This window comes from Leucoraja erinacea, chromosome 28 (assembly GCF_028641065.1).
Source record: "Leucoraja erinacea ecotype New England chromosome 28, Leri_hhj_1, whole genome shotgun sequence".
NCBI classification, from domain to species: domain Eukaryota; kingdom Metazoa; phylum Chordata; class Chondrichthyes; order Rajiformes; family Rajidae; genus Leucoraja; species Leucoraja erinaceus.
The window spans coordinates 966,720-993,873 of record NC_073404.1 but is presented as its reverse complement, the minus strand read 5'-3'; the positions used below and the strand labels follow the sequence as shown (position 1 = coordinate 993,873).

Genomic DNA, 27,154 nt, shown 5'->3' with positions numbered 1-27,154 from the left:
TCATTCCCTCCCCTCTCCAACTCCCTGCCCATTGCACCGGCGCGGGGGCTTTGCACTGTCTTCACGGCGGCGATGCCAGCATACAATGCCAGTCACCGGAGACGTCAGGACCAATGGGACACCGACCGCCAGGCCCACTGCAAGCACGGTGATCCCAGAGACCCACAGCCAGCAGCAGCCCAGCCCCGTTCCAACTCCAGAGGAAAACTGCAAACTGGCCGGAGACGTCAGGACCACCAGAAGCCGCTCCCCGATGGGCCGTTACGGCGACAAGTGTCAGTTCGCCCACAGCCCGAGCTGCGCCCCCTCATCGGGACACCGGCCCCCAGGCCCACTGCAAGCACGGAGATCCCAGATCAGCAACTCCAGCCCAGCCCCGCTCGAACTCCAGAGGAACACGCTCCCCTTAGGGGCAGAAGCTGATGGTGCGCAAGGTACGTCTTGTTCTTGGGGTCACGCAGCTCGGGCTGTGGGCGAACTGCCACGTCGCCGTAGCGGCCCATCGGGGAGCGGATTCCTCTGGAGTTGGGGGGGAGGGGGAGGGGGGTATTGTGCTGTTTGATCGCCCCCTGCTATCCCAGGGACAGGGAGACAGGACGTTCACCGAGGGCGGCCCGCAGAGGTGACAGCGGAACCTCTGGTCGGTCCTCGAAGAAAGGGGAACTAAATCCCCTTCATTAAAGAGAAGTGGAGGGTATATCGCCTACCTGGAAGAAACCGGACATTTTTTCCAGGATGTCGTCTGCTCACCAAAGCTCACGTTTGGCGCCAAACGCACGTCGCCTCTGCTGCACACGGATATGTGAAAATGGGAAAGTGTGAAAATGTGAAAATGTCGCCTTAGGCCGCCTAAGGGCATGTAGCCCCGCTAGGGTGACATGAGTGCAAGAGGTGATTCAATGCTGCGGTCACATTTACAAATTCAGGAATTCATTCAACACACTGCATTTCACACAGACATTTATTCTGCAAGAAAAAACTACATTGAAGACTCAAACCCGTGACCGAGGAACTGCCGGGATCAAGGCGCAAACTCGCGACCTTGCGGATATGAGCCGAGCACTCTACCACTGAGCCAGCCATTAAAATCTACGCAAAAAGATTTCCATTCCGAAGGCCGACAAATTCCGAATTACAAAAAGTGTCTGGTCCCAAGGCTTTCGGATAAAAGGTTGTGCACCTGTACTCCAACTGCTCAGACAGGAAGGCTCTGCAGAGGGTAGTGAGGGGAGCAGAGAGGATCATTGGCGTCTCCCTACCCTCGGAACAAGAACTGTTCCAGAGCCGCTGTCTGAAAAAAGCTGTGAGAATAGCTAAGGACAAACTGCACCCCCTCCACACACACCTGGATCTCCTGCCATCAGGCAAGAGATACTGTAGCATCAAAGTCCGGACTACCAGACTGCGAAAGCTTCCTGCCACAGGCTGTGAGGCTGCTAAACAGTCACTCTGTACTCAGTCACCTGATTCTGCGGTTTTGCACTGACATTTTAATACCTCTGGCACTGGCCACTCAAATCAGCTGCCCTGGACATTGTAATGATTGTTTTTACTGTATTTTAATGTTGCTGTTTTACCTGCTTTTAACTATTTACACTGTTTCCATATAACCATATAACCATATAACAATTACAGCACGGAAACAGGCCATCTCGGCCCTACAAGTCCGTGCCTAACAACTTTTTTTCCCTTAGTTCCACCTGCCTGCACTCATACCATAACCCTCCATTCCCTTCTCATCCATATGCCTATCCAATTTATTTTTAAATGATACCAATGAACCTGCCTCCACCACTTCCACTGGAAGCTCATTCCACACCGCTACCACTCTCTGAGTAAAGAAGTTCCCCCTCATATTACCCCTAAACTTCTGTCCCTTAATTCTGAAGTCATGTCCTCTTGTTTGAATCTTCCCTATTCTCAAAGGGAAAAGCTTGTCCACATCAACTCTGTCTATCCCTCTCATCATTTTAAAGACCTCTATCAAGTCCCCCCTTAACCTTCTGCGCTCCAGAGAATAAAGACCTAACTTATTCAACCTATCTCTGTAACTTAGTTGTTGAAACCCAGGCAACATTCTAGTAAATCTCCTCTGTACTCTCTCTATTTTGTTTCATCAGGGACTGGGTTGTTTTTACTGTTATTATGTGTGAAATGTTTTAAGTTTCTTGTGCGATGCTCCGGTATTCCCTGGGAAACGTTTTCTCATTGTGCACTGTACAACTGTTGCTTTGCAAGATGACAATAAAGGTTGATTGATTGATTGATTGATATATAATACAATATGCAATACAGACCTCATATAGGTCTCCTTTATTCCCCAGCAGGGGACCCACAGTCTCCTTTAGCTCATTAAACAACTCGGGTGTGATTCGTAGAAAGTTTTTAAATGCAGACAAATCCTCCTCTTGCAGCACATTCATCAGGTTATCATACCGTCCAAGCATCAATCTTCTTTGCAAGAAAGGCTTCACCCACTGACACCTCTTCTTCTGCTTCCTCTTCACCCTTGTGCTTTCCCTTCTGCCTTTCTTGAAAGGCTGATGAAGCAAAAGGGCTGCTGCTGACAGCAGTAATGTACTTTTAGTAACATCTGCCTAACTTGTTCCTTCCCTGCTCTCAAGGTTCAGAATGATTTAAAAAAAAAAACCTGGGAGGCTTTTATTGTAAGAAAAAAAAACTTTACTCTGCTAAAAGAACTCTGGAACTATGATTGAGCACGTCCAGGAGTGACAGAGGTCACATGCTTATGTTAATATTAACCTTTTTTTCACCCAGTTTTATTCCACTAGGGAGGTCTTACCTTCCTCTACCTGCAACCACCTTCAACATCGCAACCAGCTTTGACTAAAAAATTACCGATTTAAAAAACGGCAACCTATTTTTAGTCGAGGCCGGTTTTGAATTTTTAAAAAATAATCACCAGAACATAGAAGAAGCTCGACTACGCGGAAACCACTTTCGACCATTAGGGAGAGTGACACATACCTCCGGGAACCTCACGGAAACCTTGGGTGGGGGCGCAAGGTCTCCAGAGGTTTCCGTTCAGGTTTCCTAAGTGGGACAGGGGCTTAACGGTGGTAACTTGCAGGAAGAACTGGCACAATTCCCAGCATGAAAGGGGATGTTGTTTTCAGATAAATTGCCTTTCTTCATGTAACCTTCAATTTCTGCATCAAGGTGATAATTTATGTTATTTCTATTCTAAGACGTTTTCGAAAAAAAATGTTCCAAGGTCAGGGAGCAGAACAAGTCCCATATGGCTCATCCAATAGTGAATGCAATGAGAGTGGGGTGAGGGGTAGGAGTGGAGAACGCTGATTCTGTCCTGTGGTGTAACTGCCTATTTGTGCCTGAGTGATATAGTTTCCCAGCGTAAGTACAGGAGATCTGTAATTGAAATATCATAATTCAGCAGGAATTATTACTGATATTAGAAGCAGCCACTGTACCCTTAGTCACCTGTTCTCACAAAATATTCCTCCAAGAAGGGGAGAACTGAGAGTGTGAATTCCTGAGAATTGTGGAATTAAATATAAACATTGCTAAAGAAGTCAGGCAGCATCTATGTAGAGACACACTTTCTCTGTTACAGAAGAGGGTTTCTTCTGGGTGCTGTGGTTTCTCCCTCATGCAGTGTGTCATAGAGTCACGCAGCACAGTAACAGGGCCATCAGCCCAATTCGTTCCTGCTGGCCAAGATGCCCCATCTAAGCTAGTCTTATTTCACTTTTGTCTAGAGGTACATCATGGAAACAGGTTCTTCAGTCCACTGGGTCCACGCCATTCACACTAGTTCTACGATATCCCAATTTCATACCCACGCCTTATACCCTAGGAGCAATTTAGACCCTAGCATGTGCAATTAACTTAGAAACCAGCTGTCTGGGTTATGGAAGGAAATAGCCGCACTTGGAGGAAACCCACATGGTCATAGGGAGAACGTGAAAACTCCATACAGATAGCAACCAAGGTCAGGATCAAACTCGGGTCTGTGATACCGAGAGGCAGCAGCTCACACAGTTCCAGCGACCATGACCTCCAGAACATTCTGTGTGAAGTTTGCAAATTTTCCCAGTGACAGTGTGGGTTTCTCCCACGCTCCCCCAGTTTTCTCCCACATCCCAAAGAGATGGAATGGTAGGTTGCAAAAAACTAACTGCTGGAGGAACTCAGTGGATTGAGCAGCATCCATGGATGGCAAAGGGGTGGTCAATGATTTGGGTTGGCATCCTGCATCAACACTTGGCCATCTCTTGTTGGTGAGTTTCTCCAACAGTTTGTTTTTGCTCCAGGTTCCAGATCTTTTCAGTCTTTTATGTTTTCTGGTTTGGTAGGTTAATGAGTTATTGGAAATGGTCCCTCATATGTGAAGGTAAAAATCAGGGTAAAGGGAGTTGATGGAAAATTGAGAGATTTAAAATAAACTAGTAATTAATATAAATGGATGCTTGGTGGTTGGTATGACCTCAGTGAGTCAAAGGCCCTATTTCTGCGTTGTATGACTTAAAACAACTCGGGCAGGGTGTACTGGATTCGGTGCCATAGGAATGGCCTTGGGTTGATGCAGTGGTAGAGCTGTTACCTTACAGTGCCAGAGACCCTGGTTCGATCCTGACCACGGGTGCTGTCTGTACGGAGTTTATATGTTCTACCTTCTGAACATTGTGAAGGGTCTTGACCCAAAATGTCGCTTATTCCTTTGCTCCATAGATGCTGTCTCACCCACTGAGTTTCTCCAGCATTTTTGTCAACCTCCCTGTGACCACGTTGGTTTTCTCCAGGTACTCCGGATTCCTCCCACATTCCAAATATGTACAGGTCCACAGTACGTGTAGGATAGTGCCAGCGTATGGGGTGATCGCCGATTGGCACAGACTCGGTGGGCTGTTTCCAAGTTGTACCTTTAAAGTCTAAAAGTCTAAAGAATCTGTAGCAGTTTGTGACAATGCCTTAAAGGGGAATCCATTATGTTGACATTTTCAATGAAGCAATGCAGAATGCTGCGGAAGGTTGAGACTTAGAGACAGTTAAATTATAAGGAGGTCAAAAAATATTGCAGAGAAAGAAAGCAGATAATTGCTGTTGAGGCCAAGTTGGATTCTCCCTTATTGGCCAGCAGACTCAAAAGGTCAACTGGTCTGTTCTCCTGAAGATAGACACAAAGTGCTGGAGTAACTCAGCGGGTCAGGCAGCATCTCTGGAAAAAATGCATGTTGATGTTATGGGTGAGGACCCTTCTTCAGACTGCTGATCTATCTGTTGTGTTCTGGTCTGTTCTCCATCTTGCCTATGCTTTTGGCGTGACAAAACAAAATCATTATTGTCAGCTATCAACATGGGGACACGATCTATAGAAGTTTTTACAGCTGCACACTGAAGAGAATATTATTCTTGAAATATTTATACTCCAATTTGTATTTGACTTTTTCTTACCTTCTGTTTTCCTTTTCACTTTTCATATCATGTTAGTAGTGTACTCTGTTCAGAAGGAGGTTGCTGAGCGAGATTAAAGCACGTGGAATTGCTGATAAGAACATTGAACATTCACAGTACAGGAACGGGGTCCTACGGCCCACAATGTTTGTACCAAACACAATGCCAAGTTAAACCAATCTCATCTGCCTGTACATGATCCACGTCCCTCTATTTCCTGCACTTCCATGTGGCACTAAAAGACTCTTAAACTCTATCGTATGCTTCCACCAGCACCCCGGTAGTATGCTCCAGGCTCCCACCACTCACTGTGCAAAACAACGTGCCCTGAACATCTCCATTAAACCTTCTCTCTCTCTCGCCTTATAACTATGCCCTCTAGTGTTGGATTGTCTACCTCTCATACTGTATATTACAACTGTATTCCTCATAATGTTGTATACTTTAATCAAGTCTCCCCTCAACCTCTGTTCCAGAGAAAACATTTCAAGTCAATCCAACCTCTGCCTATAACAAACCCTCTGCAGCCTCTCCAAAGGCACCACATCTTTTCTGTAATGGGGTGACAAGAACTGCACACAATACTCCAAATTTAGTCTGACCAAAGTCCTACAGAGATGCAGAAATTGGCAAACGGGTTGAACGTTACGTTCGAGTTTTAGTTAAGAGATTCAGCATGAAACAGGCCCATCACTCTAATTCTATGTTATTCCACTTTTGCATCTACTCCCTTCACCCAAAGGGCCAATTAATTTATTGCCATGTGTACCAAGGAACAGTGAAAAGCATTTATTGTTGCTTGCTATCCAGTCAGCGAAAAGACTATATGTGATACAATCAAGCCATCCAGTGTACAGATCACGATAAAGTGAATAAAGTTTAATACAAGATAAAGTCCAGTAAAGTCTGATTAAAGATAGTCCGAGGGTTTTCAATGAGGTTAATGGTAGGTTTGGGCCACTCTTTAGTTGGTGATGGGATAGTTCATTTGTCCAATAACACTCCTTGAATCTGGTGGTATGCGTTTTCACACTTCTGTACATCTTTCAATTCAGTTTAGTTTATTGTCACAAGTACAATAGGTACAGTGTCACAGGTACAGTGAAAAGCTTTTTGGTGTGTGGGAGAGGGGAGAAGAGGGAGTGTCCAGGGTGAGACTCGTCCTTGATTAATCTGCTGACCTTGCTAAGGCAGTGAGAAGTGTAGATGGAGTCAATGGAAGGGAGGTTGGTTTGCGTGATGGTCTGTGTTTCATCCACAATTCTCTACAATTTCTTGTGGTCTTGGATGGAGTTGTTCCCAAACCATGCTGTGATGCATCCCAATGAAATGGCTTCTATGGCTCATCTGTAGAAGTTGGTGAGAGTTGTTGGGGACATGCCGAACTTCCTAGCCTTCTAAGGAATTAGAGGCATCAGTGTGCTTCCTTGGCCTACACACACACACACGTCTTTGGATGTGGGAGGAAACTGGAGCACCTGGAGGAAACCCACACCGTCACAGAGAACGTGGAAACTGCATAGGAACAGCACCCGGGGTCAGGATCAAACCCGAGTCACTGGTACACAAAAATGCTGGAGAAACTCAGCGGGTGCAGCAGCATCAATGGAGCGAAGGAAATAGGTGACGTTTCGGGCCAAAACCCTTCTGAAGAAGGGTTTCGGCCCGAAACGTCACCTATTTCCTTTCCTCCATAGATGCTGCTGCACCCGCTGAGTTTCTCCAGCACTTTTGTGTACCTTCGATTTTCCAGCATCTGCAGTTCCTTCTGGTTATGTGAGGCAGCAGCTCTACCAGCTGTGCCAATCTGCTATCGTAAGAGTAGGAATAAAAGATCCATCTCACGCTGGCAGGACGTGACTAGTGATATACCACCGGGAACATTGCTTTGATCCCAACAATTTACAGTCTATCATGATTGGGCTGGGGATACCAAGTGCAATATTTTTAAGTTTGCTGATGAGCCAAACTTACACTGGATTATGGGTTACAATGAGGATGATGAGGCTTCAAGGAAGTACATGGCTGATGGAGTCCTTTATAAAGATAAGGACAATAGACAATAGGTGCAGGAGTAGGCCATTCAGTTCTTTGAGCCAGCACCGCCATTCACTTTGATCATCCACAATTCTGCCTTATCCCCATATCCCTTGACTCCACTATCTTTTAGAGCTCTATACAACTCTCTCTTGAAAGCATCCAGAGAATTGTCCTCCACTGCCTTCTGAGGCAGAGAATTCCACAGATTCACAACTCTCTGGGTGAAAATGTTTTTCACACAGAGCTGGTGTAACCCAGCACGCCAGTATCTGTGGAGAACATCTCTCGAGATGGCCATCAACGTCACCTATCCATGTTTTCCAGAAGTGCTGCTTGCCCTGCTGAGTAACTCCAGCATTTTGTGCCCTTTCATGTATTAACCAGCACTTGCAAATCTTTGTTTCTGCTTTATGAATAAAGGTCATGGTGAAACCAAAATGTATAAAAATACCCTTTAATAAAATCTGACATTGTGCACTTTAACCACATGTGATTTTTTTTCTATTACAAATCTCAATTGTGGAGTACAGAGGCAAATTTCTAAACGATGGGTCTTTGTCCCAAACATTATGGAGGGCACTGTATGAAAGCAGGCATACCAAATGCTTTCTTTACCACTTTATCTAGTTCCGTTGTCACCTTCTGGAAACTATGGACTTGGACCCCTACATCCATCAATACGTTGAGGATCTTGCCATCAACTGTATACTTTCCCCTTACATTCGGCCTCCGAAAGTACACCTTACATTGACTTGGTTCAAACTCCATCTACTGTTTTAAGATATGTGGGTTGGTAGGATAATTAACCATTATAACAATCATCCCTAGTTTGTCAGTGAAATGGTAGTACCTGGGGGGAGTAATTGAGAATGTGGAGTAGTAAAAAGTGATGAATGTAGGATTTGTGTGATTAATGTCCCATGCAGCCTTGCTGGGCTACAGGGCCTGTTTTCATGCTGTGGCTGTCCATGACATTTGTGCATTTAGATTTCAATGCTCAATATTAAAAATCCTCTGCCTCTTCCTCCCCCTCAAATCTTTTTTCCCCTTTATCTTGCCGAAACCCCCTTGTAGCTGATATATTTGGACAAGCCTTCGGTCTACCTGATTTCATATATTTTGTGGCCCAGTCTTATGACAGCATAATTCTATGTAAGTCCAATAGAGATTTCCAGTTTTATTTGCACACCCTTCCTCTGTTTAAGTTGCATTTAGTTTGTAGAATAAAGGCTTACAAAATGCCTATAGTTTGATCAGTAACTGACTTTAAGGCTATTGCATTGTCCTGAGTGGATTGCAGTCCACCAGATTGCAGTGCTCTGTGGCTCTGTCTTCTTTCCCAATGATATTGGTCTTGTTACGATACTAAGTAAATCAGAATTTTACAATGTTCCACTGTTTGTTTTGTTGCAGGAGTTGCAGATGGCGTTGGAGGATGGTGGGATTATGGCGTGGATCCATCTCAATTTTCCACGACTTTGATGAAAACTTGTGAACGGCTGGTTCACGAAGGACTATTTATTCCCAGTAACCCAGTGGGCATCCTGGTGGCCAGTTACAAAGAAATGCTTCAGAATAAGGTTCCTTTGTTGGGTGAGTGGAAGATTTGTTTCTTGATAGAGTGAAGGAAACCTGGCAGACTAAATTCCCAAATGCTTGCAAGTTACTACATAAATTTGCACAATAATAACAGGAGGGTTTTACTTGGACACATTTAGTCGTACAAATCAGCTCCACTGTGTTCGTTCTGCTTCAACAACATATGAAAATTCGGATACAGTTTAGTTCAGAGATATAACATGAAAACAGGCCCTATGACCAGCGATCCACGCACAGTAACACTATCCTACACATTAGGGAAAATGTTACATTAATACCAAGCCAATTAACACACAAACCTGTACGTCTTTGGAGTGTGGGAGGAAACAAAAGATCAAAAAACCAAAGAAAACTCTTGCAGGTCCCGGGGAGAATGTTCAATCTGTGTACAGACAAGCACCCGTAGTCGGGATCGAACCCGGGTCTCTGGCGCTGAAAGGCGGGAGCTCTACTGCTGCACCACCCGTTGTTGAGTTTTTGGAAGTTTTGTTGAGTTTTGGCAGTTGAGCTTTTGTTAGAATTGAAAGTTTGGTAAATATTATTTACTTCATATAGTTTATTTAACATCATTAAACATTTAAGTAGGCTCCTTGTATATTGATGTTACACAGTTATAACCATATAACCATATAACAATTACAGCACGGAAACAGGCCATCTCGGCCCTACAAGTCTGTGCCGAACAACTTTTTTTCCCTTAGTCCCACCTGCCTGCACTCATACCATAACCCTCCATTCCCTTCTCATCCATATGCCTATCCAATTTATTTTTAAATGATACCAATGAACCTGCCTCCACTACTTCCACTGGAAGCTCATTCCACACCGCTACCACTCTCTGAGTAAAGAAGTTCCCCCTCATATTACCCCTAAACTTCTGTCCCTTAATTCTGAAGTCATGTCCTCTTGTTTGAATCTTCCCTATTCTCAAAGGGAAAAGCTTGTCCACATCAACTCTGTCTATCCCTCTCATCATTTTAAAGACCTCTATCAAGTCCCCCCTTAACCTTCTGCGCTCCAGAGAATAAAGACCTAACTTATTCAACCTATCTCTGTAACTTAGTTGTTGAAAACCCAGGCAACATTCTAGTAAATCTCCTCTGTACTCTCTCTATTTTGTTGACATCCTTCCTATAATTGGGCGACCAAAATTGTACACCATACTCCAGATTTGGTCTCACCAATGCCTTGTACAATTTTAACATTACATCCCAGCTTCTATACTCAATGCTCTGATTTATAAAGGCTAGCATACCAAAAGCTTTCTTTACCACCCTATCTATATGAGATTCCACCTTCAAGGAACTATGCACGGTTATACCCAGATCCCTCTGTCCAACTGTATTTTTCAATTCCCTACCATTTACCATGTACGTCCTATTTTGATTTGCCCTGCCAAGGTATAGCACCTCACATTTATCAGCATTAAACTCCATCTGCCATCTTTCAGCCCATTTTTCCAAATGGCCTAAATCACTCTGTAGACTTTGGAAATCCTCTTCATTATCCACAACACCCCCTATCTTGGTATCATCTGCATACTTACTAATCCAATTTACCACACCTTCATCCAGATCATTGATGTACATGACAAACAACAAAGGACCCAACACAGATCCCTGAGGCACCCCACTAGTCACCTGCCTCCAACCCGATAAACAGCCATCCACCATTACCCTCTGGCTTCTCCCATTCAGCCACTGTTGAATCCATCTTGCTATTCCTGCATTTATACCTAACAGTTGAACCTTCTTAACCAACCTTCCATGAGGAACCTTGTCAAAGGCCTTACTAAAGTCCATATAGACAACATCCACTGCTTTACCCTCGTCAATTTCCCTAGTAACCTCTTCAAAAAATTCAAGAAGATTAGTCAAACATGACCTTCCAGGCACAAATCCATGTTGACTGTTCCTAATCAGACCCTGTTTATCTAGATGTTTATATATATTATCTCTAAGTATCTTTTCCATTAATTTGCCCACCACTGAAGTCAAACTAACAGGTCTATAATTGCTAGGTTTACTCTAAGAACCCTTTTTAAACAATGGAACAACATGCGCAGTACGCCAATCCTCGGGGACTATTCCCGTTTCTAATGACATTTGAAATATTTCTGTCATAGCCCCGGCTATTTCTACACTAACTTCCCTCAATGTCCTAGGGAATATCCTGTCAGGACCTGGAGACTTATCCACTTTTATATTTTTCAAAAGTGTCAGTACTTCTTTTACTTTGAACCTCATAGTATCCATAGCTACTCTACTAGTTTCCCTTACCTCACATAATTCAATATCCTTCTCCTTGGTGAATACCGAAGAAAAAATATTGTTCAATATCTCCCCCATCTCTTTTGGCTCTGCAGATAACTGTCCACTCTGTCTCTCCAATGGACCAATTTTATCCCTCGTTATCCTTTTGCTATTAATATAGCTGTAGAAACCCTTTGGATTTACTTTCACCTTACTTGCCAAAGCAACCTCATATCTTCTTTTAGCTTTTCTAATTTCTTTCTTAAGATTCTTTTTACATTCCTTATACTCCTCAAGCACCTCATTTACTTCATGCTGCCTATAATTATTGTAGATCTCCCTCTTTTTCCGAACAAGATGTCCAATTTCCCTTGAAAACCAGGGCTCTTTCTAATTTTTACTTTCCTTTCAACTGAACATAAAGATTCTGTACTCTTAAAATTTCCCCTTTAAATGTCCTCCAGTTCTCTTCTACATCTTTCCCATAAAACAAAATGTCCCAGTTCACTCCTTTTAAATCATCTCGCATCTCATCAAAGTTAGCCTTTCTCCAATCAAAAATCTCAACCCTAGGTCCAGTTCTGACCCTCTCCGTAATTATATTGAAACTAATGGTATTGTGATCACTGGACCCGAAGTACTCCCCAACGCATACCTCCGCCACCTGTCCCGTCTCATTTCCTAACAGGAGGTCCAGCACTGCCCCTCCTCTAGTAGGTACCTCTATGTATTGCTGCAAAAAACTATCTTGCACACATTTTACAAACTCCAACCCATCCAGCCCATTTACAGAATGTGTTTCCCAGTCTATGTGTGGAAAGTTGAAATCTCCTACAATCACTACCTTGTGCTTACTACTAATATCTGCTATCTCCTTACATATTTGCTCTTCCAATTCTCGTTCCCCATTTGGCGGTCTATAATACACCCCTATAAGTGTTGCTACACCTTTCCCACTTCTCAATTCCACCCAAATAGCCTCCCTAGATGAGCCCTCCAATCTAACCTGCCAAAGCACTGCTGTAATATCTTCCCTGACTAGCAATGCAACACCTCCACCTCTTGCCCCTCCAATTCTATCACACCTGAAGCAACGAAAACCTGGAATATTTAGTTTCCAATCACAGCCCTCCTGCAACCACGTTTCACTGATTGCCACAACATCATACAGCTGTCTATCCAGATTCTAAGCTCATCCACCTTTCTTACAATGCTCCTAGCATTAAAATATGCACATTTAAGAAACCCCCTGTCTCTTATTCTCCGTTTATTTCCTTTTTTTTCTTTCACCTCTTGTGTCCGAGTGCTTCCCTTTTCTGCTTCCTGCCTCCCATTCTGTCTACTAGCTTTCGCTATTTGAGTCCCTCGCCCCAACCATTCTAGTTTAAAGTCTCCCCAGCAGCCTTTGCAAATTTCCCCGCTAGGATATTGGTCCCCCTCGGGTTCAAGTGCAATCCATCCTTTCTGTACAGGTCCCACCTTCCCCAAAAGAAGTCCCAATGATCCAGGAACTTGAATCCCTGCCCTCTGCACCAGTCTTTCAGCCACGCATTTATCCTCCACCTCGCTCCATTCCTACTCTCACTGTCGCATGGCACAGGCAGTAATCCTGAGATTGTTACCTTTTTGGTCCTTTTTCTTAACTCTCCTCCCAACTCCCTAAATCCTCCCTTCAGGACCTCTTCCCTTTTTTTACCTATGTCATTGGTACCTATATGTACCACGACCTCAGGCTCCTCTCCCTCTGATTTAAGGATATCTTGGATGCGTTGAGACACGTCCGAGACCTTGGCACCAGGGAGCCAGACCACCATCCTGGTCTCCCGACTGCGTCCACAGAATCGCTTATCCGACCCCCTAACAATAGAGTCCCCAATTACTATTGCCCTCTTTTTTTCCCTACCTTTTGGAGCAACCGAGCCGGTCTCTGTGCTGGAGGCCCGTCTGCTGTCACTACCCCCGGGTAGGCTGTCACCCCCGTCCGTACTCAAACAGGAGTACTTATTTGCGAGGTGTACCGACATTGGAGTACTCACTCGTTCCTGCCTCTGCCCCTTGCCCTTCCTTAACGTGACCCACATGTCTCTCTCCTGTGGTTTTGGAGTGACCACCTCCCTATAACTCCCCTCTATGACCTCCTCACTCTCCCTGATGAGTTGGCGGGTGAACGATAATTGTTTACCAAGTAAATACAATTAGCAGTAGCTCACTTGGATCATTGGTATGAACACAGTAGGGTTTTACAAATGCTTGCATCCAGTAAGTTCTACGACTTCCATTGTGTGCTAAACGTGGATTTTTATTATGTACATTTACAGCACTCAGGAGCATTAGTAGGGCAGAGAACATCGTACGCAGAGATGGTACAGGAACAGGCCCTTTGACCTACCATTTCTGTGTCCACCAGGATGTCAATTTAAACTAATCCAGGTCTAAAATGGTCTACCTAAGTGCGGCAAATGTGTTACTCCTGTATATCTTCCTAATTTATGACAGGTGTAAAAGCATAAAGACACAAGGGGATAGATATAATTTGCTTAAATAATAACAGAACAATAGCCAGAATAAAATATGCAGAAATCACAACATTCATAAGCTTCATTCAGGAAACATTTTCAACAAGTCCAACAAGGTGCCAATGCTATGTTTAGCTCCAGGGATTGAAGCTGGGCAGTTTAAAGAGAGCATTTTGGTGACATATGGAGCTGCAACTGCTGAAATCATGAGCAAAACATAAAGTGCTGGAGTAACTCAACGGGTCAGGCAGCATCTGTGGAGGAACTGGCTAAGGAACGTTTCTGGTACGGATCCTGCTTCAGACTGAATCGAGAAGAAAGGACAAAGCTGTAAGCGAGTGGGGGTGGGACAAAACCTGACAAGTGATAGGTGGATACAGGTGGGATTGATTGGCAAATGGGATGAAAAGCAGTCAAAATGGAAGACACAAAATGCTGGAGTAATAAAGCTTTGTGCTTGCTTCCACACCTGCAATGTGTCTGAAGAAGGGCCCAGACCCGAAACATCACCTTTCTATGGGCTCCAGGGAAGCTGCCTGACCTGCCGAGTCACTTCAGTATTTTGTGCCTTTCCTTGATGTCAAATAAGGAGAGTAGTGGAGTGAAATGTAAAGCCAGAGGGAGGGATATAGGTGGAAAAGGATGGTGGGGTGGGATAGTAGGAGAGATGGGTTCACACTGGAGTGGCTGTGGGATTGGCACAGGAAAGAAAGGAGCAGGTAGTAAGGGTGTTAAAGGTTATGGGGAGAAGGCAGAATGGGGTTGAGAGGGATTGATAGAGATTTGCCATAATTGAATGGCCAAATTCAGCTCCTATGACTTATGAATGTGAAATTGGCGAGGCGATCCAGGCTTCGGATGTAGTGATGCCGCCAGGTGATGGTAAGTAAGTCAGTCCCGCGGCTGAATCCAAGCGCTGCGAACGGGCCGGTTCAAACTCCACGGTCCAGGGTGGTCGAAACTGCCACCCTCCAGTCCAGCGGACGAAGCTGTTGTTGTGGGAGCTCCGGAAAAACAGGTCACCAACCTGTAACCTGCGAGCTCCCGATGATGTCGTCCACCGAGCCTCCGAAGTTGGGTCCGCCGCCGGAACGCTGCCACAGCTCCGAGGTCGGGTCGCTGCTGCTGCCGGAACGCTGCCAAAGGCCCGAGACCGCCAGCTCCCCCATTAGGCCTCGGCGCAGACGGAGACGGGGGATACGACAAAAGAAGTCGCATCCCCCCTGAAGGAAGAGACCAAAAAGATGCTTCAAAGGTCTCTAGTGAGGTATATGGGAGGTCATGCCGCAGTCTAGTTAGTGAAAGGACAGTTCAGTTGCCTGATAACAGTTGGGAAGAAACTCTCTGAATCTGGAGGTATGCATTTTCAAACTGCTGTACTTCTTACCTGATGGGGGGGAGGGGAGAAGAGGGAGTGGCCGGGGTGACACTCACTCATCCTTGATTAAGCTGGTGGCCTTACTGAGCTTGAAGTGTAGATGGAGTCAATGGAAGAGAGGAGGTTGGTTTACGAGATGGTCTGGGCTAGGCCCACAACTCTGCAATTTCTTGCAGTCTTGATTGGAGTTGTGGACCGAGCGGAAATCCCAGTGCAGATCAACATGTGCCTTTACCTCCTCCCTCGACTCAGTACAAGGACCCCGGCAGTCCTTTCAGGTGATGCAGAGGTTTACTAGCATCTCCTCCAACCACCTCTGTGGACTTCTATATATCAGCGAGACTAAGCACAGGCTTGACGATCGTTCCGCTGAACACTCCGCTCAGTCCGCCTAAGCCTACCCATTCTCCCAGTTTTGTGTCCTGGGCCTCCTCCACTGTCAGTGGGGCCCAACACAAATTGTACACCTCATATGTCGCAGCTTACAACCCAGCAGTATCATTATTGATTTCTCTAACTTCAAATAACCCTACATTAGGACTGTAAACTCCCATCTCACCAGGGACTAACTTTAATTTTACTGTACCATTCTACTGTTTTTTTTTTTAAATTGCTGTTTTTTTTGTTTTTTTTTTTCCCTTTTTCCTTCCGCACACAATATTTAATATGTAAAATAATATGTGATTCTGTTTGTAGTTTATTTGTTTGTTTTTTTGCACAAAGTCCGCGAGCATTGCCACTTTTCATTTTACTGCACATCTCGTATGTGTATGTGACGAATAAACTTGACTTGACTTGACTTTCCCCCTCTCTCTCCATCCACCCCCAATCCGAGCGACCAGTTTCACTGTCCTCCCGATTAAATATTACTAATTGTATGCCTCTTTGTCACCTTTGCTTCAGAAAACAATGTACCATTCTTCATTTCCTTGATCATTGTCTCCTTTGATCTGTGTTCTCACACCTTTCCCTTTCCCCTAAATAATCTGGAAGAAGGGTCTCAAACCAAAATGTCACCCATTTCTTCTCTCCAGAGATGCTGCCTGTCCCACTGAGTTACTCCGACATTTTATGTCTACCATGCGCTACTCCACTGGTCACAGGCCTCCAGCCAGATTATCTACCTTCCACCACAACCCTCTGTCTTCTATGAATAAACTAGTTCTGAATCCGGTATAAAAATAATGTGGGATTTGCTTTCATCTAATGCACAAAATCAATCTCATGCCCCCTTTTGACGCTTCTAATCGCCTGCTTGAGATCTTTGCTCCTTACTTTATATTACGCAAAGGCTCTGTCTGATTAAACCTTGCATGCGTGATAAAAAGGAACTGCAGATGCTGGTTCATACCAAGAATAGACAAAATGCTGGAGTAACTCAGCGGATCAAGCAGCATCTTTAGAGAAAATAGATAGGCGACATTTTGGGTCAGGACCTTCCTCAGACTGCAGAAACCTTGCATGCGTTTCCTCTTTCCTTCTGACCGAATTTACAACCACTTTGGTTATCTAAAGTTCCCTTCACTTAGCCATTCTTATCCCTTCTCCATACAGGAAGATGTTGGTTCTGAATTTGGATCAATTGCCTTTGATCAACTTTCACGTCTTAGATTTAGTCTTTAGAGATTTAGCGCAAAAACAGGCCCTTCGGCCTACTCAGTCCATGCTGACCATCTATCACCCTGTACACTAACACTATCCCACACTGAGGACAAATTTCAAAAAGCCAATTAACCTACAAACCTGTACATCTTTGGACTGTGGGCGCAAACCGGAGCACTCTGAGAGAACCCATGCGGTCACAGGGAGAGCGTACAAACTCCGTACAGGCAGCACCCATAGTCAGTTCTCTGGTGCTGTAAGGCAGCAACTCTAGCGCTGTGATACCGTGGTGCCTCCCGACTCCTCAGAATATTTTCCCTCGGAATCCAGTAACTTACCTATCACAGTTGTTAGGCTCACTGGTCTATAGTTTACAGACTTTCTTTGCAGATCTTCTTAAATAGCGGCACGACATTAGCCATCCTCCAGTCTACACCCACACCAGAACATATTGGTGACAATCATTTGTCATTTATTTCTTCTGCCTTCCACCCTAAGGTATTTCTTGCTTTTCCTAGTTAATTTCCATTTTCTAGTGTTTGTATATTGTATAACTGACAATGTTCAGTGTTTGAAGAAGTCCATGAAATTGTCTTTTCGGGCTGAATCTGATATCTTTTCAAAACAATAGTTGGGCAGCATGGTGAGGCAGCGGTGGAATTGTTGCCTTACAGCGCCAGGGATCCAGGTTCGATCCTGACTACAGGTGCTTGTCTGTATGAAGCTTGTATGTTCTCCCTGTGACCTGCATGGGTTTTCTCCAGGTCCTCCTGTTTCCTCCCACACTCCAAAGACATACAGGTTTGTAGGCTAACTGGCTAGCTACAATTGTAAATTATCTCTAGTGTGTGTAGGATAATGGTTGTGTGTGGAAATCGCTGGTTAGTGCGGACTGGGTGGGCCGAATGGCCTGTTTCCGTGCAGTATAACTAGACTAAATTCTTATGCTATAAAGCATGTTCTGTATCTGGCATTTCCATTGTTGTGCAACGTTAATTTTTTCAAACATGTATTTCACGTAGGTCTGGTTTATTTTAACATAGAATTAGATGTGATGCACCTAATTGCCTTGTGGTATTCATGCCAAGCTCATAAAACTCCTATTAAATTTTCCACAGGAAGCAGTACTGCCTGCCTTGTAATTCTTGACAGAGAGAAGCATTGTTTATACACAGCTAACTTGGGAGACTCTGGCTTTCTCATCGTACGCGATGGGAGAATCATTCATCGATCAGATGAGCAGCAGCATTACTTCAACACTCCTTTCCAGCTGGCAATTGCACCCCCCGAAGCCCAAGGTTCTGTTCTCAATGACAGGTATGAAGCAACACAGGACTCGTAGAATGTTTCATCATTGGTATTGTGTGATCAGGTATGCTCAGATTGATTAAGTTGCATGCTGTGTTTCCCTAGATGATATCTATTCCCATCTTTGGACACATCCTTAATTATCTGTCTGTACCACTGCTACTTGATATGGCTCACATGGTTATTTATAGTAAGGTGGTACTTGGCATGAAGAGAAATATTGTCTTCATTATCCAATCCAGAATAAATTAATCCTTTACGAAATTCTTTATTTACTGAAATTCTTCACTTAAATAATGAAGGCATGAAGATGTGGCCCTATGTGGGGAAATCAGATCAGTATCTGAGCAAAAAGAACATTGTGAGCCAAAGAGCCTATTTCTGCACTGCACAGCTCTTTTTACTGCGTGACTTGAGTTTTCTAACACACTCAAAAATATGCCCTTTAAACTGGCCATTTAGTAGATATACAGCCATTATTTTGCCATTACATACAAGGAATTTCATTGGCCAGGTCAGTCATACAATTAAAAGTAACAAATCACTTCAAAACACATTTTAACATGAACATCCACCACAGTGAAAGCCCTGTCCCACGGTACGAGTTCATTCCAAGAGCTCTCCCGAGTTTGCCCTGATTTGAACTCGGAGATTTACGGGAATGGCCACTCGTCGGTACTCGGGGCTCTCATGGACATTTTTCAACATGTTGAAAAATCTTCACGAGTCTTCCCGTGCTTACCTGCCGTTAGTGAATCTTCCCGAGTACCTGCCGTTAGTGTTACGAGCCGCTAAGAGAAGTCCCCGAGCTCCGACGACCCGTTATGCTAATTCTCCGTGCTTACCACAAGTTTGATTTTTTTTAAACTCGGGAGAGCTCTTGGAATGAACTCATACTGTGGGACAGGGCTTTGACCTACACATTCCTCACTGTGATCGAGGCAAAATAAAGTTCGTCCTTCCCTTAGTTCTTCCTTGGTCGTGGGCCTCGAGCCTTCCTTTGATGGGACGATCTTGACTCCCGTAGCTGGCGGTGTTCGGGATCTCCGCGTTGAGGCGATCCGCTCCCGCATCAGGAGGGATGTCAGCTACCCCGCTCAGGGCGATCGAACCTCGCGTCGGCGCTGGTCGAACCGTCCGTTGGAGCTCCCGACTAGCCTCACCCGAGACTGCAAGCCCTTGGTGTTAAAGTCCACGGTGGTTGCGGTGGGAGCGATCCCAGGCAAGAGATCAGCTCCGATGTTACGTCCGCGCCCCGCGGTGGGGCTCACAATTGTCTGAGGAGGTTTCCAGCTCCAGCGATGGTAGGCGTCAGAGCCCAGAGAATGTGATCCGAAAAATAATCACATCTCCGGCAAGGTAGGAACTTGAAAAAAAAGTTTCCCCCGATCCCCTCCCCCCTCCACCCACATAAAACAAACTGAAGAGCATTACAACAAAACTTTTAACAAACTAAAAAATAACAAAAGAGTGAAAAGATGAACAGACTGCCGGCAGGGCTGCCATCTCCCAGGTGGTCCCTGACTGCATTAGTCATGCAGTACATAGACAAGCCCTTCGATATAACTTGTCTATGCTGACTAGGTAGTACAGCTAAGCTAGTCTCATTTGCCTGCACATAACAGAGTTCCATTTCCAAACTATTATACACCATTGCATATACTGATTACTCAACATCACATTATTACATTTAACTTCCATTACTCAGCTCAGATATTACCTGCACAACTGAGGGGTTTTCCTGAAACAATACCACGAGAATTACATTTGCTTGATCATTGGTCTCCTGATTGGTCGATTTTAGAACTTCACATCATAGAAACATAGAAAATAGGTGCAGGAGTAGGTCATTCGGCCCTTCGAGCCTTAACCACCATTCAATATTATCATGGCTGATCATCCAACTCAGTATCCTGTACACTGCCTTCTCTCCATACCCCCTGATCCCTTTAGCCACAAGGGCCACATCTAACTCCCTCTTAAATATAGCCAATGAACTGGCCTCAACTACCTTCTGTGGCAGAGAATTCCAGAGGTGTCAGGAGCAGAATTAGGCCATTTGGCCCATTAAGACTTCTCTGCCATTTAATCGTGGGTGATCTATCTTTCCCTCTTAACCCCATTCTCCTGCCTTCTCCCCATAACCCTTGACACCCTTACTAATCAATAATTTGTCAATCTCCACCCTAAAAATACCCAATGGCTTGGCCTCCACAGATTCACCACCCTCTGGCTAGTGAAATTCCTCCTCATCACCTTTCTAACGGTACATCCTTTTATTCTCAGGATGTGGCCTCTTGTTCTAGACTCTCCCACTAGTGGAAACATCCTCTCTACATCCAATCTATCCAGACTGTAGATTGATGATGCATGTGAACCAATCACACATAAGCCAGCATCTCTAACTCCACCCCATTATAACACTTATAATGGTCATTCTGGAGAGATGCTCATGGCCAGCAACTACTCTGTGCCTTCATTCTCAGTCTGTGATACCCTGATTCATATCTAACATTTCCCCCACTTGGCTCACTGCTAGTAGTGAGCACCACTGCTAGGAAAGATAATCCACGTGCAGGGTGTTTGCAGTTTTGAACTGTAAATTCTGGAGTTCAATTTGAATCCTACTAATCATTAATAGAATTTCTGCTAAGAGGTCCCTCAACAAATAAACATGGTTGTGGTGTTGAATGTTTTCTCAGTGGTAATATCCAGGCATGGTCAATTTTACTAAAATAAAATTACAAAAATCATAGTGAATCTGACTCTTGCATTTATTGCAGAATAAACAGGCAATGCTCAGTGGTTTATTTATTTTTTAATAATTATGGAATTATGCATCGCAAGAGTATTGTTTAGAAAGGAACTGCAAAGAGGAGTGCCAATGAAAGATACAAAGTGTTAGAGTAAAAGTGGGTCAGTCAGCATCGCAAATAAACTCCAGGTCCAGGTCAATCAGACCTCGTTCACCATTCGGTGGCCGGTGTTTGGGGCAACTGGTGACGATGTGCTCCACTGTCTGTGTTGGATCCCCACACTCGCAGGAGGCGTTGTCCACGAGCCCCACCTCTTCATCGCTACTCCATAGCGTCCGATGCTTGTCCTCAAGCGGTTGAGGGTTGTCCACTGCTTTCAGGGGCAGGTCCTGGCCAGGGACGTCCATGGGGTCATTGATGTAATGGTGTAGCCTAGCTGGTTCCACTGACTTCCACTGGTCTCTCCATCTCATCTTGACCCAGGCAGCCTTAGAAGCGTCAGCCAGTGTTGTGCAGAGCAGCTCTTGGGCTTGCGTGGCAAAGGGACGCTGTGACATGAGGCACATACGTCGTGGTGTCCCTGTGACAATCTGATGGAGGAGGTGGGATTCACTGGTCTGTGCCTTTCGAGAGAGGGCCAGGCCAGCGTGGCTGCTTCTCGTCTGATGTTGGCTGGGGCGATGCCAGTTAGGACGGGCAGCTGCTTTACTGGGGTGGCTTGTAGGCACCTGGAGACAGTCCGCAGGGCGCTGTTGAGGGCAGCGTCCAGCTTCTTGGTGTGAGGGCTACGGCACCAGACCGGGGCGCAGTACTCGGCGGCTGAGAACACCAGGGCCACTGTGGACATGCGCACCGGGCTCACGTGTACCGAGATCAGTGAACGTTTTATTTTGTGTGCTATGTAGTCAGCGGAAAGATTATACGTGATTACAATCAAGCAGTCCACCATATATGGATACAGAATGAAGGGAATAACGTTTAGTGCAAGGAAAAGTCCGATTGAAGATAGTCCGAGGGTCTCCAATGAGATACAGATGGTGGGTCAGGACAGTTGGTGATAGGATGGTTCAGTTGCCTGTTAACAGCTGGGGAGAAACTGTCCCTGAATCTGGAGGTGTGCGTTTTCGCATTTCTGCACCTCATGCCTGTTGGGAGAGAGGAGAAGAGAAGAGGGAGTGACTGGTCCATTATTATGCTGGTGGCCTTATCGAGGCAGCATGAAGTGTAGACGGAATGATTTAATGATTGCATATTCTCTCCGTTTTCCAAGTCCTTGATCCTAATCCAGAACATCTAATCAGCCAGCTCTTTGGCAATAAAAAGCTCGGCTCCCGAGCCTGATGGGATACTTGGCCTCTCATCTTTGGCCACATCCATCAGTCAATCATCCTAGTCAATCTCTGCACCCTCTGAGGAGAAATTTATTTCACCAGAGGGTGGTGAATCTGTCGAATTCATTACAACAGATGGCAGTGAAGGACAAGTCATTAGGTATTTTTTAAAGTGGAGATTTATAGGTTTTTGATAAGGAAGGACATCAAAGGTTAGGTGAGAGATGCAGGGCTGCCAACATTGGGTGAGAGTTGGGAGTGAGAAATTTGGGAGAGCCCGGGAGATCGCGACCAAGCCCGAGGGACCATCGCGCCGGGGGGACCCGGGGGGGTGGGGTGGGGGGGGGGGGGGGGGGGGGGGGGGGGGGGGGGTTGGGGGGGGGGGGGGGGGGGGGGGGGGGGGGGGGGGGGGGGGGGGGGGGGGGTTGGGGGGGGGGGGGGGGGGGGGGGGGGGGGGGGGGGGGGGGGGGGGGGGGTGGGGAGGGGGGGGGGGGGGGAGGGGGGGGGGGGGGGGGGGGGGGGGGGGGGGGGGGGGGGGGGAAGGGGGGGGGGGGGGGGGGGGGGGGGGGGGGGGGGGTTGGGAGGGGGGGGGGGGGGGGGGTGGGTTGGGGCTAGGAGTGGGGGGGTTGGGGGGGGTGGGGAGGAGGAGGGGAGGGGGGGGGGGGGGGGGGGGGGGGGGGGGGGGTTTGGGAGGAGGGTGCCCCCTCCCATTGGTATGGAACATTTGCATTTTTCAGCTTGAAATTGTGCAATGTGGTGCATACTGTAGCGAGTCTTATAACTTACACTTAACTTATAACTTAAAGCAATATATATGCTTTAAATTGGATTGGAGCGTTTTTGAAAGGGGGGAGGCTGAGCGATCACTGATCACTGGCCTTGGGAGTACCCAGTGAGGGAATGGAGCAACTGAGTGAAGAGAGGGGGTGGAAGAAGGGTGTCCCTCCCTCCCAGGGTAGGGAACGTTTTGAAATTTGATGTATTAAAATCATGTTTTAGTGCACTGTAGAAGTATGATTTCAATGTTTTTTGTATGAAATATTTTTAAGAGATAACTTTTTAAGGGGTAACTTTATCCACACAAAGGGTGATGGGTGTATGGAACAAGCTGCCAGAGGATGTAGTTGAGGCAGGGACCATCCCAACATTTAAGAAAAAGTTAGACTGATACATGGACAGGACAGGTTTGGAGGTATGGACCAAAAGCAGGTGGCGTAGCTGGGACATGTTGGCGGGTGTGGGCAAGTTGCACCGAAGGGCCTGTTTTCACACTGTATCACTCTATGACTACATTATACCTCCACCATGCATGAATGCTTCAAAATCAAGTGATCGAGTTTTATTGCCATATACTCAAGCTTAGAAACATAGAAAATGGGTGCAGGAATAGGCCATTCGGCCCTCTCTCTCCCATTCTCTCTACAACCCTCTCCTCCCTCTCCACCCTTTCCCTTTCTTCCCTCTCAGCCCTCTCTCACTTCCCCCCCTCTCTCCCCTCTCTCCCCCCCCTCTCTCCCCTCTCTCCCTCCCCTCCTCTCTATCTCTCCCCCACTCCCCCCTCTCTCTCTCCCCCCCTTGCCCCTCTCTCTCTCTCTCCCTCTTCCTCTCTCTCTCTCTCTCTCTCTCTCTCTCTCTCTCTCTCTCTCTCTCTCTCTCTCTCTCTCTCTCTCTCTCTCTCTCCCTCCCCCTCTCCTCTCCCCCCCTCTCCCTCCCTCTCCCCCTCTCCCCCTCTCCTCTCTCTCCCTCTCCCTCTCTCCCCTCCCTCCCCTCTCCCTCTCCCCCTCCTCTCCCCCTCTCCCCCTCTCTCTCTCCCTCTCCCCCTCTCCCCCCCTCTCTCCTCTCTCCCCCTCTCCCCCTCTCCCTCTCCTCCCGCACAGCGACTCGCAGCCCGGCAAACATTCGCCAGTCCCGGCTCCCCGCATCTGTTCCCGCCGCTGGTTCTGCTCCCATCCCTCCCTCAGCCCCGGCTCTCCAACACCCGCGGACCGTGCAGTTTATCCGAGTTTTGAAATTTTTGTTGATCACGGAATTTCTCACCACAGAGCGTGAGAAATTTCTGATCAGCGTGAGGGCGTGAGAGTTTGCTTCAGGGCGTGATTCTCACACTCAAAGCGTGAGAGTTGGTCGCCCTGGAGATGGCAGGTGAATGGGGTTGAGAAGAAAAAAGTGATCAGCCATGATCGAATGGCGGAATAGACTCAATGGGTGGCCTAATACTGCTCTTGTCCCTTATGGCCTCTCTAATGCAGCCGCACCTTCCTGTAGTGTGGTGACTGGAAACACATGCTCCAAATGCAGTGTAACCGATGTTTTGTGAAGCTGCAGCATAATGTCCCAACTCGTGTGTTCTACGCTCGGACCTATGTATTCAAGCATGCTCGTTGCATTCCTCAGCACACAGGGGTCTGTCTGTTGCCGTTTTTAAGGTTCTATGGACTTGAACGCTTTGGTCCATCCAATCATCAACATTCCTCGTGCCCTATCAGTTACTGTCTATGTCCTCCCCTGATTTGACTTCCCTCAGTGCATCACCATCTAGAATCAAAGAAAGTCGCTGAGTTAATCAGCCACAAATAAACTCTTGAGATTAAAATAAAATGAAAGATCAGAGAAGAAGCATATAGTATTTCGATGGATTAACTGCCTTTCATCTGAGGGAACAAGTGGCCCTGAGACTGTATTCCAATCTGCTCTTTCACTTTTATTTAATGTGACAATCTTTCTGCTTCAACTCTGGTGTTAAATAACCTGAAAGAGACTCTTTCAACTAAATAACTTCTGTAATGCATCAACACGGAGCCAGCTGGATTCTGCTGACTGTCCTGAGGCCTGGCTGTGGCTGTGTGAATTATAATGGGCGTTCTGGAGAGATGCTCATGGCCAGCAACTACTCTGTGCCTTCATTCTCAGTCTGTGATACCCTGGCTCATATCTAACATTTCCCCCACTTGGCTCACTGCTAGTAGTGAGCACCACTACTAGGAAAGATAATCCACGTGTAGGGTGTTTGCAGTTTTGAACTGTAAATTCTGGAGTTCAATTTGAATCCTACTAATCATTAATAGAATTTCTGCTAAGAGGTCCCTCAACAAATAAACATGGTTGTGGTGTTGAATGTTTTCTCAGTGGTAATATCCAGGCATGGTCAATTTTACTAAAATAAAATTACAAAAATCATAGTGAAGCTCACTCTTGCATTTATTGCAGAATAAACAGGCAATGCTCAGTGGTTTATTTATTTTTTAATAATTATGGAATTATGCATCGCAAGAGTATTGTTTAGAAAGGAACTGCAAAGAGGAGTACCAATGAAAGATACAAATTGTTAGAGTAAAAGTGGGTCAGTCAGCATCGCTGGGTGACATTACGAATCGGAATCCTCTGAGAAACTTGCCTAATAAAAATGAACATTCACCTTTTCATCTTTCTTCATACTTTCTCTTAAGCGGCCTGGTTCAATTTAACTTTTCACATTTATAATCCTCCCATGGATTCCATTTAAAATGTTTTGGTAACTATATTTGGATAATTCCAAAAAATCAAGGATATTGTCCCTCATTAGTTTTCGAGTAAGACCAACAACATTTTTTGAGCTGCAATATGTAGAAAGGTGGCTGATTAGACCAATCTGAGTTTGAAAGTTCCCTCCCCATGGGTGATTGAGGTGTAATGATGCTATAGAATTAATCATTCTTGGTTTTCGAGATTATTTTTTCCTTGTTTCCTCCATTTACGTTTCCTCATATGAACAAACACCAAACATGGCTCCACAGTTGTGGGTGTACAAGGAATAAAGAAGAGGGTTGAGGGGGCAGAGCACCGGTGTTGAGGATTATCGTAGAGGATGATTTGTCCCTAATGCTCACTTCTGCAGGGATACTCTGTTAAACAATATAGCATTCGACATTCAGTATTTTTAGCTTGCAGTAACAAAAATAGACATGTTTATCAAAATCGTGCTGCAAGGAAAAGTAACTTTTATTGTGGGTCTGAAACACTTTAGCCCCATCCCCTTTCCCCCATTGCCCCGTTGTTTTGAAAACCCTGCTGTAGGGAAATCCTGCTCAGCTGTTGGGATTTCCCTGCCTGAATGGGAGCAAGTTAAAAGGCAAGCCTCACGGTACGTGATATCAGCTGTATGGATTTTGCTGCAATTGGAAAAAGGCAAGTCTCAATAATGGCTAATTAACAGCTGCCAATAAAAGGAAGGTACGCGGCCATAGAGGGAGTAGACAGACTACGAGGGGGACATTGAGGCTTAGGCTCGAGACTTCAGTGAGAGGATGCTTTGGTGAGGGTGATTTTAGGGTATGGTTTAGTCTGTGACTTTCTGTTTGTTTTGGAGTGCAACTTAGTCCTGTTGCAGTTGAGATGGAAGCTTGTTTAGTTGAGTGCTTGGCCTGTGGGACGTGAGAACTCAGAAAGCCCTCCGGTGCTCCTGAGGACTACGTCAGCGTCCAGGTGCAGCTCCTAAAGACCATGCTAATGCACCGTAGCTGCAGCTATGCGACCTCTGGCTCATCCGGGAGAGAGGAATTCATAGATGAGAGTTATTGAGAAGTGGTCACACTTAAGGTGCAGACAGAGAATAGATTGCCAACCGCTGGGAAAACGAGTAGGCAGAGAGTGCAGGAATTTCCTGTGGAGATCCCAGTAGGAGAAGGAACCAGGGTCTGGCCTCAAGGTCGTCTGCAGGAAGCGCCCTCAGGGCACAAAGGTGGATGGGTGAGGAGAGGGACATCTGTTTGCTGGTCGATCCACACATTCAAGGAAGGTTTAGCTTAGTTTAGATGCAGTGTGGAAACAGGCCCTTCGGCCCACCAAGTCCACACTGTCCAGCGACACACTAGGGACAATTTACACTTACACCAAGCCAATTAACGTACAAACCTGTACGCCTTTGGAGTGTGGGAGGAAACTGAAGATCTTGGAGAAA

At 45.9% G+C, this 27,154-nt stretch overlaps 1 protein-coding gene across 1 annotated transcript in view; it reads left to right on the top strand.

Moving 5' to 3' along the window:
* LOC129710494 (protein phosphatase PTC7 homolog) overlaps window positions 1–27,154 on the top strand; it is a 78,813-nt gene that overhangs the window by 16,755 nt on the left and 34,904 nt on the right. The window contains exons 2-3 of the mRNA XM_055657452.1: window positions 8,890–9,069; window positions 17,942–18,140. Coding sequence (XP_055513427.1) covers window positions 8,890–9,069; window positions 17,942–18,140 — 379 coding nt within the window. The remainder of the gene's footprint in view (window positions 1–8,889; window positions 9,070–17,941; window positions 18,141–27,154) is intronic.